The sequence below is a fragment of the Neolamprologus brichardi genome, chromosome 10, assembly GCF_056152115.1.
Source record: "Neolamprologus brichardi isolate AB-2024 chromosome 10, ASM5615211v1, whole genome shotgun sequence".
Classification (NCBI taxonomy): Eukaryota; Metazoa; Chordata; class Actinopteri; order Cichliformes; family Cichlidae; genus Neolamprologus; species Neolamprologus brichardi.
The window spans coordinates 21576304-21589087 of NC_142113.1; the positions used below are offsets into that span (position 1 = coordinate 21576304).

General features: G+C 40.4%; 1 protein-coding gene across 1 annotated transcript; it reads right to left on the reverse strand.

Annotated features, from left to right (window-relative positions):
- Window positions 1–5016: 5016 nt before the first annotated feature.
- Window positions 5017–11528, reverse strand: drd1b (dopamine receptor D1b). Its single transcript, XM_006784950.2, has one exon. It carries the CDS (start codon window positions 10596–10598, stop codon window positions 9207–9209), a length of 1392 nt encoding a protein of 463 aa, XP_006785013.1. The 5' UTR covers window positions 10599–11528; the 3' UTR covers window positions 5017–9206.
- Window positions 11529–12784: the final 1256 nt, after the last annotated feature.

Here is a 12784-nt window from a genome sequence, read left to right on the forward strand (position 1 = left end):
AGAAACCTGTTTGTTGTTCTAGTAATGTGTGTGTTTGGCACAGAGAGATAACACCGGTGATGTTGCTGGGTAAGAGTGAATTTATTAACCACCATCTGTTGTCCAATCCCTGTACACCAAAATGAACAAAAATACTACAGAAAATCTCTGTTGTGTATTTTATTCGCAACAGAATTTATGGACTTGATGGCAGCAACAGATCTCAGGAAAATTGGTCAGGGTCAACGGAAATCTGGAAATGTGAGTGGTGCTAAAGAGAAACATTTTGCAACTAATGGGTTAATTAGTCATTAACATAAAGCATCTAAAAATTAGCATCTTAAACATGCAGAAGCATCTACAAAATGTGTGAACAATGTTCTGTGATAAGAATGTTTTGTGAGAACTTTGAATATATCATTATCAATAGTATATAATATCACTGAAAGATTTGAAAAATCTGGAGAAATCTCTGTGCGCAAGGGAAAGGTGTGGAAATTTATACTGGATGCCTTTGATTTTTGGACAGTGAATTCAAAGCACAAGTTCAGGAAATATCATTGTCTCTGAACACAGTTTGCTATGCCATCCACACATAAAGAGCTATCGTGCAAAGACGAATCTATATGCGAATATGAGCCAGAAACAAACTGCCGTCTGCTCTGTGCCAAAGCTTATTTAAAATAGATTGTGACAAAGTGTCAAACGTTTCTGTGGTGAGATGGATCATGTTCGCTAGACTAAAGAAAAGAGGGAACATTTAGCTTGTTAACAGCCCACAGTTCAAAAGTTGCATTTATGGTAAATGGCCTGTATTTATATAGCGCTTTACTAGTCCCTACGGACCCCAAAGCACTTTACATATCCAGTCATCAACCCATTCACACACATATTCACACACTGGTGATGGCAAGCTACATTGTAGCCACAGCCACCCTGGGGCGCACTGACAGAGGCGAGGCTGCCGGACACTGGCGCCACCGGGCCCTCTGACCACCACCAGTAGGCAACGGGTGAAGTGTCTTGCCCAAGGACACAACGACCGAGACTGTCCAAGCCGGGGCTCGAACCGGCAACCTTCCGATTACAAGGCGAACTCCCAACTCTTGAGCCACGATTGCCCCATTGGTGCAATATGGTGGTGGATTAGTGCTGATGGAATTGCAGACTGACATATCTGGAAAAGCCACATCAGTGCTGAGAGCTATATGCAGGATGTAGAGCAAAATATTCCCCCATCCAGACATCATCTTTTGCAGGGATGTTCTTGCATATTTAGCAAAACAATACTAAACCACATACTGCAACTATTACAGCAGCACGGCTTCATAAGTAGAAAAGTCCAGGTGCTCAACTGACCTGCCTTCAGTCCAGACCTTGAAACTGAAACATTTAGAGCCATCAAATTCTAAATTACCATGTTTTTACTTAAAATGGTACATTTACTCAATTTAAACATTTCATATTTTTCTACCTTCTATTGTGAATAAAATGTGTGTTTATGAGATTTGCAAATCAGTGCATTCATTGCATTGGTATTACCTTTTTGCACATCATCCCAACAGATTTAACTCATAAAAATTACTCTGACTCTTATGATATAGTATGAGAAATTACCCACAAAGCCTGTTATACCAATTTTCCACATATGCTGTAAAACTGTCAAAGAGCAACAAAACACTTTTATGTAAAAATTACAGTTAATGAGTTAAAGCTAAAAGTTAAACTTTTAATTATGACAACAACTTTCTATTTCATGAACAACTACAGACCAAAATCAAACTGGATTGACCCTGATTACCTCAATAGATGCATGCAGTGCACTGTATGTGTGCATCTTTAGACGCCAAAAGCAGTCCAGCAATGAATATTGGAGAAATTCTGAAATAACTCCAGAAGTGCATCAAAATTATATGAGCATGAGAGTGCCAAGGGGAAAGGGGCAAATTGAATGCCTATGTCTAGCATGTTTCTAATCCTGTGGGTGCCCTCCCTTGACAAAAGGGGTTACTTTTGCAAATAAAATGATTTCACTATTAATGCGAGGTGATTCATTTTGCAAATTGAAACTCAGAAGTAATCATTTGAAGCAGGGAACAGGGTAATTCACTCGTGAAGGCATGTTAAATATTTAAATTTTGACATTTTGATACATCTTTAATGGAAATAACATAACATCCAATATGACAGATTGATGATTTTAGACCTTTCAGCCATTTGTTTAACCTCTACCAAATTTACCAGCAAATCTGGATGGAAATGCTCCTTCTTTTAAGTTGTGAACCTGAATGAGCATTGCTGCAGTTACATAACCATTCTGTAGCATTGTGCATGCATGCACCCGCTCATTGCATTTTGCTGCCTGCAGTCCATCATTGACCTTAACTGTATTTCCACTGTGACCCCACCGTGCCCCTCACTCCTTCTCAGAATAGGTTAAATATCAATACAAAGGCTGATATGGGAGTTGCCAATGTGTCAGAAGTGGTGAAATTTAAAGCTAAGGTTCACCTTTTTATATTCTCTCTCTTCCTTTTTAAAATATCTTACAAATGTGTTATATCCAGTCATTTCTGTGTGCAATACAGCATAAACTGATGGGTTTAGCTCTCAGAAATGTACCACTCTGCTGCAGCCTCTCACTGGGCACACTTCAGAAGGAAAATGGTTAAGCCTTCAAATGCTATGTTAAATCTTCTTTTCAAGTATAATAAAGCATATCTCTATATGTTCTATCAAATCAAGCGAGTACAAAGCTTGTTTTGCATTTCAGTTTTCTAACAAATTTGTATCTCTTTATCTTTATCTCCGCCTGAGGTTGTGCAAAGGCAAGGCACTTAAACAATGCATTACAACCACATTTAAAGAATATTTGGTGCTTCTTCTTTTCAGAAGGAGATTTAGCTTGGTGATTAGACGTTAAACCATTTATCTATGCACTTATATTTTATATCTTCAAAGGTTTTCACATTTTCTGCAAATAAACCAAATTTCTTTTTTAAATCTACACACAAAAACTTACTATGACAAAGCAAAAGTAGGAAATGTTTTATAAAGTGATTACAAATTTCTTTAACATCAGAAGGTGTGAGAAATGCTGAATTAAAAAAAGGTAAAACAAGCCATAAAAACTGATTTAGAAAGAACTTTAGAAAGAGTTTCAAAACAAGTCATCATCAGCAGAGCATGGTAGCATCTATTAATCTCAAATGGCAAAAGGTCTCAACCACCAACTGTCTGTTTAGATCTGTCTACCCAGACTAAGAGTAATCGGGTCCTCAGTCAGAAAGGCAACAAAAAAGAAAATGAATGAGATCCACAGTTTGTTGGTAGTATGGACAGAACTGACTAAGCCATCCTGGAGGCTGCTTTCATTGCCCAGACAAAAGCCATTCCTCACTGAGCATGTCTCCATAACACCAGGAGAAGCAAAACCCTCATAAAAAAAATACAAAATAATGATCATTTTCTGTTGTGATGATAACTGACAGGAGGGTTTGGGGCAGTTCCTTTTAATCTCACCTGTGTTTTCCATCCCAACTCGCTCTCTCACAGCAGTGTCTTATCTTCAATAGCTGTTTCTTCCTGATTGCCTCTTGCTGCATCCACTCCCACAATAGCTCTGATTTATTTACTAACCTGATTCTGTTCAGGAGTTTATTTTTAGTGTGGGATCTCTCGTATTAATGGAAAGCAATTTAGTTTTTCCATGCTACTCTGTTATTGGTCAAAAAAAAAGCTCCAGGATATCTAATCAATTAACAACCTGAACAGAATGTGCAGGACTATGATAGGCTCCTAATGTCATGATCAATTCTCCAAAAAATATGAATCAGAAAATCAGAAGTAATAAATTGGAAAAGAAATTTTGAAGCTATCAATTTTAACTCTAAGTGACATCACATGTGGGCAAAATTAAACTGAGTTTTTTTTCCCTTCCTACTGATTTAGTTTCCCTTTTCCTAACTGTTAAGGGAACCGTTAAATGACTGATTCGGTTCATCGTTGCAGCCATCTGAGCTGAATCTACATCGGGATTACGTTAGAGTGAGGTCGCCCAGCATGCTACCTAACTCTACTCACCTGGATCTAGGTGCTGCATCATCCTCGGTTGGGCTTACAGGTTTCTAGTAACACATTATGCAGTAACTATAGTAAGTTTTTTTTAAGAAATCTTGCATACGTCTCACTTAAGTTGTTAACTGAACACAGAGATAAGTGCCTAACTATAAATCAATCCATCCATTATCTATAAGTAAGGAATAATATGTTGTGGTTTAGTTTTCCACATGTTACTGAAGTCCCCAGCAGTTTAGACTTCTTCTTCTCCTTAAGAAGGAATGATAACAACTGTTAATTGCAAATGTATAATCGTTTGCTTTATATTTGCTCCTAAGGCTAAAAGCTGACAAACCAAGTTATAGCCAAGCAAGCTGAAATTAAACTATTGATTATCAAACCTATTCTCCACAGGCACAAAGATAAACAGGGTAGGCCCTCACAGGAGGCCACACTTTGATTAGTTTTAAAAACTAAACAAAATCATTAAAGCATTTTATTTTTGAAGGTGCAGTCTATTTGAGTGCACTCTGTTACAAGTGTATTTTAACTATCAGTGAAGATGCAATAAAAAAAATGTGTATTTTTCATCTCATTGTAGTCGGCTCAGCAGTATGTTACCATATATCTGCGCCTTCAAGGGTTTCCACCCACATTGAAGTTAACAAATGAGGCAGGGGTGAGAGTGGAGGAAGAGGACATGTCAACTGTCAAGTGGCTGTCAGGTTATGTAAAGGCAGGGCGAAGGCAGGAGCAGCGAGGACACCACGCTCAGGGAGCTGGAAAAAAATATGCGTCACAATCAATCTGCATTGATCCTCTGCAGTGGCATGATCTTCCAATATCCACCGAGTGTCAGAGGTACATGACCACTCACACCCGCGCATCTCTTCAAAGTCAAAAAATTAGAAAAAAAAGGAGAGAGAAGTCACTGAACACCTATGAAAAAAAACATGTTTATTTTACAAGAAGGGCACGTTTTCTGTACAAACTGTAAACTAAATACTGTAATTATTCAGAGGGTTATAATCTTTGACATCACTTTCATGAATGAACACCAGAACCATGTAAATAAATAAATATATAAATAGCCAGTGACTGTTGCATCCTACTGTAAATTATATTCCCACACTGGAAAAAACGTACAGCATGTAAGCTTGCTACACACATTAAGGATTTTTTTTTTCAAGATAAAAAGCACTTGTGTTCATCACGACTACATTTTGAACATCATTGTACAATACTCAATCCCTGCAAGCCCCTATCCAAAATACTGCCACTGAATTATTTTTTTTTACATGAAGCTCTGTCACTGAATCAAGGCTGAGGTAGGGACTCCATCATTACTCTAGACAGTTAAATAAGCTAAAACATCATTGTTGAAATGGCTCCACATTCCCAGGGCTGGGGAGTGTTGTTCAGCCCTGCGTCTGTTGCATCGCTTGGCCAGTCATTGGAGGAGATGGAGGAGGATGAGGGATTGTGTACTGTCAGATTTGCTTAAGTTGTCATACATCATGTAACTACACTGATTGAGAGACCGTGTACTGTCACTAAAGCTCCCCAAAGCAACTTGTAAGGCAGCCTAGAGGAAATGCTCCAGATCAAACAAAACATTTTGCTTGTGGGACTCTTGCCTGACATCGCCCTTCTCCAAAATCAAAGCAGTGGCAGCTGAAAAGATGAGTCACTGAGTTTACAAGGTGAAGGCTCAGGGGGCGGTTTACATGGAGCCATCATCTGAACTCTCAGCTGGAGGTATGTTTTCTATAAATGTCTACATACAGCATATACAAAAACATCTGGTAAAATGTGCGAATCCAATCATGTGGCATGAAATGGCAGATTAATCCCAGTCCCATTCAAGAGTACCCGTACCCACCCTGAAATTCAGCTTTTAAAACACTGTTTAGATCACAGCTTACGTTACAGTACAACCACATTCAGCCAGAAATAAGAATTTTGGCAAAAAAATAAAATATTATTAATAATAATAATAATAAAGTCAGCAGGTGGGAGTTTAATTCAGCGTTTTGACTTAGATTAGAGGCAGGAAACAGTATGCGCACTCTATTTAATAATAAATTCAATCAGTGTTAACATGAGGGGGGGACTCACGAAGTTGACAGAGCCAGCTGAGAGAAAAGAGAAAGAGATGGAGAAAAAAGAGGTGAGTGTGTAAAGGGGAAGGGGTGGGAGGGGCAATCTACCCCAAGGCAGTTTCCTTCCATGTCCAATCCTGACAGATTATATGCACTTCATGTTTTATTGCATGTTTGAGTTGGCTTCTGTTTGACTAAGGGAGTGAAGTTAGAGGAGCTGCTGCAAAGTGCTAAGCTGATATGGCTAATAATCTACAAAAGGCAAGGGCCGAGTATAATTGGGGCGAGAGACAGCACATTGTGGCACTTGAAATAGCTTGAGCACTTGTAAAATTGAGTTAATTCATTCCGAAAGATACCTAAACTAAAGTGCACTTAATGAAAAGAAAAATCTCATTTTTTTAAATAGATGGAGCAACACGTGGGAGGTGACAGGGAAGCAGAGAGGACAATGTGTTGCTTTTGTGTCACAAGCCAAGCCACATATTGAACTAAAAGCTTTCCCCCTTTGTTGCCATCTAGATACTATTGGATTTTCCAGAGCAGGAAAATCAAATGCTTCGTTCAAGACCTACTGCTTTCTATTGGATCGGTTCTCCCCTTCCCTGATGTGCGACAGTTTCATGCCTTCATGGACACAAACTGCATGCGATGGACACTCAAACTGCAAAGTGCCTGAAAGCGTGCTGCTGAGCACTATTTCCCAAGGAATACAGAGCAGAAAAAGACTACATCTATATTTGGCTCTGACAGTCATGTTTGCCTAAATACTAGATTTATTTTAAATACTACATGAAACTGAAATATGTTTCTAGTGTATAGGCAGTGATCCCTATAAATAGATATCTGCATAACTTCCTAAACTCAGCTTATTCCTTTATGCCCTCTGTTTTGGACACACAAATCTCAAAAAAAGTTAGACTGAAAAAGGTGTTTTTTTCCCTTCAGTTCTCAGGAAGATATGAATCTACAGATATCTATTTATGGTAGACCCTAACAGATATCTATACAGAAAAGGCTACGTGAACCTTACTGGTTTCTTGTTTGTCATCCTGCTCTGTAGCACTGTTGACCAAACACATGTGAACAGCTTGCAGTTGCATGTAGGTGGACGCTCCACATGAAGAGCTGTCATCTTTTGATGATTGAGTTTTATATTAGCTTCTTAAAATGAAACTGTATTGGCAAATGCAAGGCCACTAAAAAAAATCAGCTGTTGCCTCCTAGGTTAAGGTAGCAGACTAGTCGATTGGTTCTGGTGCATCAAGCCAATGAATAGGCTTTAATCCTTCTCTCCCTATAGTTTCCCTATAGTTTCAGTTGTATGCTTGAAATACATAATTTCTTACTTTCTGTTTGCTTAGTTTTGCTACTACACTCTTAAGTGATCATTGGCATTGGCATGCACTGGTATAATCAATACTATCTTTTAATGTAGCTAAGGCTAACTAAGATATTAGCAAAGTTCAGACTGATTTAGTGCTAAATTGGACCTTATGGAGTCAGTCTAACTGGTGCAAAAAGCAGAGCTGTTCAAAAACATGACAACGGGAAATGGATGGCCGCACATCAGAAGCACTCACTAATGAAAACTGTCTTATAAGATTTTGGCCTACTTCCACAGTCCTACATAAATTATAATTAATGTTTCGTTTTCAAATTTAGCTGCGTTCAGACTTGACTCTGCACAGAGAGATACTGTCAAGCTGCAGAAGGAGCAGTTTACAAAATCATATATCTGCAAGCTTACAAAAGGTCAGTAAAGGTCACTTGCATTACGGCTGAGTCGACTTAGTGGCTGCTGCTCTACCCTCTCTGTCCAAGTGCAGTTTTTAGTTTTACACATTTACAATCTTTTTTTAATTATGGGCTGACGGCATTTGCCAAAAATAGAATCACAAGCACCACTTTAAATGGATGGTGGTGGCGGGGGGAGGGGGTTCAAATGGAGGGCTGCCAAAGACAATGGTGCAGACAAAATGAAATTAAAAAGAAGATATGGTGCAGGTGTGAAGGACTAAACTAACGGGGAGAAGAGTGGAGGAAGGAGAGAGGCGCTTGGCATTACTCAAGAAATAAGGGCAGCGTGAAAGGGGGAAGGGGATGAGAGGAAACTCCAAAGAGGTTTCACTGAAGAATGGCTGATGGAAGACAAAGCCAATGAAAACAGGAGTAAGGAGTAGAAATGGAAGAAACTTCAGGTCAGTCCCAGCTGGCTGAAGAAAGATCAGCATACAAAAAAAAGAAAAGGCAGGAACTTTCTCCATTTCCTCATCTCTTTCTCTCTCAAGTACACCTCATTTGGATAACAGTGGGTGGTGCGGAGGTGGGAGGATGGGTTAAGAATAAAATTTTTGACAATTTGGCTTACGGCATCAAACTCTGTTGTTGGTTTTAGTTGTAATCAGAACAGTGTTACTTTGGTATCAGTATTTTTTTGTTCTTACTTCAAATAAACTGCCACTGGAATTTAGCAATTTTGCTTTCGCTGTCATTAGAAATGTGCTAAAGAAAAGAAAAACTGCAATAGCTGACTAACAATACTGTAGCAAAACCAATTTACCCACTTTGTTTGCTTTTTCATGAAACACATACAAAGCACCTACCTACAAGATATTTTACTAATACTATATTTTCTCCCACTGTATATACTGTGTTTGAATCCCTCCAGAATAGTGTCATCACTGTACAGTATACAGATGCAGATGTATACATTTTTGCAAAAACTAAAAAAAATGTATACATGTGCCCATAGGTAGTATTCTGCTGTTAATATTCACATTATCAACATTTATCATCAAATGTGTCAATGTCATCAATAAATGCTGAATATATTTTGCAGATAGTTATATCCAGGATAAAGTGCCTGTACTTTAAAACATTCTGTAGGTTTTCCATGTAGGTTATTTTGACAGTCTTAAGGACTTGTATAACACACTCACTGGTTTCTTGTTCCTATAGACATGTGTCTCTGCCGTTTGTTTTTGCTGTCCTCCTGTGTAATCGTTTCTTGGCTTTGTGCATACGTGCATGCCTCACTGAATTTCAATGCACCTTTGCCTTTTCTCAACATGTCACGGCTTTGTGCTGTCCGTTCTGTGTTATGGGGTTGATCTTTTCCAGGGTGACTTCAGCATCGCTGTCTAAATTCCCAGAGATGGCCGGTGAGTGTTTCTCAAGGGTGTTGTTTGCCACGCCCACCTCGACCTCCCCTCCACTTCCGTCTTTCTTCTGTAATTCCTCCTCCTGACACAGGATGCTGTGAGGAATCACATAGTTTGCTGAGCTGTTTCCCTCCTTTGGGATGTGGCTCTTGGGCTCATACTGACAGTTGGGGTTCGAGGTAGGAGCACCCATATTGTTGTTAATACTGACGATCTCAATGGCGTTGCTCCCCGGGCACAGCCGATGGCAACCCAGGAGGATGGAGAAGGCCTTGCGGAAGTCAGCATTGAAGGCATAGATGATTGGGTTGAGCGAAGAGTTTGCCCAGCCAAACCACACAAACACATCAAAGGTGGTGGAGCTGATGCAGGGGAATTCTGTGGATCCATCTGGCATGTTTGTTTCACAGAATGGAACCATGCAGTTTAGGATGAAGAAGGGCAACCAGCAGCACACAAACACACCCATAATGACAGAGAGCGTCTTTAAGACTTTGGTTTCTCTTTTGAATGACATTTTAAACGAGCTCTCACTGTCCATGTTTGAACTGTTTCCCATGCTGCTGTGTCGGTTTTTGGCACTCTCTGCTGCTCGCTCCAAAGCAGATATTCTCCTTATCTGTGTCTGGGCGATGCGGTAGATCCGGGTGTAGGTGACGATCATAATTGCCACGGGGATGTAGAAGCTGATAAGGGAGGAGGAGATGGCGTAGGTCCTGTTAAGACTGAAGTCACAGTTGTCAGGGGGCAAATCATCAGGGTAGGTTCCATTTAGCTCGACATAGCTGGTGGTCTGAGCTTTGTGCCAGTTAAGCTGAACAGGAATGAAGGAGATGAGGACAGACAAGGTCCATGCCACACTGATCATCAGACACGCTACTTTAGGGGTCATCTTGCGTTCATAGCGGAATGGGCTTGAAATGGCCCAGTAACGATCGACACTAATCACACACAAGTTCAAGATGGAGGCAGTGGAGCACATTATGTCAAATGCCACCCACACGTTGCAGAATGCACCAAATGGCCAAAACCCCACAATCTCTGTCGCTGCCTTCCATGGCATTACCAAAATAGCTACCAGGAGGTCAGAGATGGCCAGCGAGATGACAAAGAAATTGGTGACCTTCGACCTCAGGTGTCGGAACTTGGTGACGGCAGCGCACACCAGGGTGTTGCCTAGCAGCGTGGTGAAGATGAGCAGGGAGAGAAAGCATCCTGTCAGAACACGTTTCGAGGAGTCTCTCTCTGGCGTAAGCTGCTTTCCATCTCGAACCGTTGAGAAATTCTGATCCATTGTTTATGTTACAGTTTTAATAAAGAGAGAGAGGGGATGGGTGAGTGGGATGTCAGCAGTCACCCCATCACATCCCCAGCCTGCAGCAGCTGTGCTCCTCCCAGGACGACTCTCAGACGGAGAGCGTAGCTGGTGGAGAGGTAAATTGTCTTGGCACCAGCTCTCTCACTGACTGGGTCATCAATAGGTTCCTTGTCACAACCACCATTCTTGCACAAGGGATGCTATAAATATTTCAAAATTCTCTCCTCAGGAATGTTTTCCTTAAAAATCTCTGGTTCATAAATTCCTGCAGCAGCAGCACAGAAGGCAGACATTCTAGTTTGCAGAGCAAGAAGAATATTCCAGCAATTTGCAATTGTTTTCTTTTTTTCAATCGCAAATTGAGTCCTAAAAAATGAGTAAAGCAGCAATAAAAATGAGTTTTAAAGACAAGTTCTTGGTCCTTTTTCTCCTGGCATTGTATGCCTCAGCTGTCAAGCCCTCAGCGAAAAGTTTCACAACATACTGTTGCTAAGCTTTTGAGTAAACAGAGGCTCAGCCAATCATTAGCCTTATATACCACCTCATCAATAACTTCTATTGATGGTTTTCGCACCGCGTTTATCTGATTTGTTTAATGATCTGCGAGGCGTGTCCCTGTGATTGTCCCAGTATCGACGCTGATCCAACCGACTACTAGGTAATGTCCTCTGTGTTATTCTTTTTAATTTCTCTTTAAACTCTCCTCTCTTCTAGTAAATGGCACAGTCCCCAGCTAAACATAACACCTGAGTGTTGAGGAAAAATAATAAATAAATAAATAAAATAAAAATGCATTCAAAAGTCTTAATGATGCGTTTTGAAAGAAGAAAGATACAGATTAAACGAGAAAACCAGAAGAAAAAAAAACGAATCACTCTTGCAGCGCTTTATATTCTGACACGATGCTTCAATTCAAACGCGTTTAGTTTCCTTTTGGCTGAATTTTGTGGCAATTTACCAAAAGCCGTTCATCCTTTAAAATGCAGAGTTTTCATCCGGACATCAGCCCAACTCCCTGGATTTGAAATAAAGGCTCACTTCATTTATTTATTTTATTAAAATTATTATTATTATTATCGATTTTTGTAGACAGCGTTTGCTTCGCTCTTTGGATGTGGATAGCTCCGGGCAAGTTTTAAGCGTCTTGGGTTAGCTTTGAAAACAACTGAATCCAAAACGAACCAATCAAATCATCCGTTAATTTTTAACTAATAAAAAAAAAGTTCCGTTCCGAATCCACATTTCTTCGGTATACATCCAACTTGTATCTTGGTAGTGAAGGAGAAGGAGCTCACCCTCTCTGCGCTCTCCTCTGTGCCAAGAAAGTCACGCTCTCCCTTTTTGCGGCGTTTCCTTGGGTGTTTAAATCAGTCTTTATGCTTTTCTTTTTGGGGGCCATCCTTTGTGATGCAACATTCAGATACACTGCGATGTGTCTTCGGTGTGACTGGCAAGCGGATAGAGATAGGAATGACTCTGGTCTCTCCAAGAGCGTGTTCCTACGCGCTCCTCTCTCTCCGCTCAGCTGCTGCTGCTGCCTGCTGCTGCGCACCACGGTCCCTGCCACAACTGCTCCATCTATTCAAGCAGGATCAGAAGGGTAAAGCTGCACAAATTCACCCTATACTGCACGCCGTTTGCTTCGGAAAGTGTTTAACCAAATAATTTACGGCAACCTTTATGATTGGGAATTTATAAGTGTCCGACACATGCAAGGTTCATTCTGAAAAAAGTGAGAGAAGGAGTGCGTGTATTCTCTGCTCTCCAAATTACGCGGATTTCTGTCTTTGAAATTACGCATTTGAATTTTTGTGACTCTTGTCTTACAGTATTTTAAAGTACCTGCATTACTATTTTACACTAGGCTACCATTAACTGTGGCATTTTCAGCTTCTTCTTCGTCTTTTTTTATCGCCTGCACTTCACCTACACAAACCTATAAAAAGCCATCACTACTATAAAGTCGCGAAAAGACAAGATGAGCTATAAACGAATCTACTGCGATATCCTGGGATGAACTTGTAGCCAGCAGACACACAGAGGCACAATGAGGCCATCTACAGGATACAAGACTACAGGAGGCTAATGTGAGAGTGGGAGCCGACAGACTGAGCCGCAGCGTTGCATTAACGTCACCTCAGTAAACATGACTGACCAACTTT

Bases quoted from the DNA above. Each gene is read 5' to 3' on its own strand.
- drd1b (XM_006784950.2), bottom strand. From the start codon at position 10,598: ATGGATCAGAATTTCTCAACGGTTCGAGATGGAAAGCAGCTTACGCCA.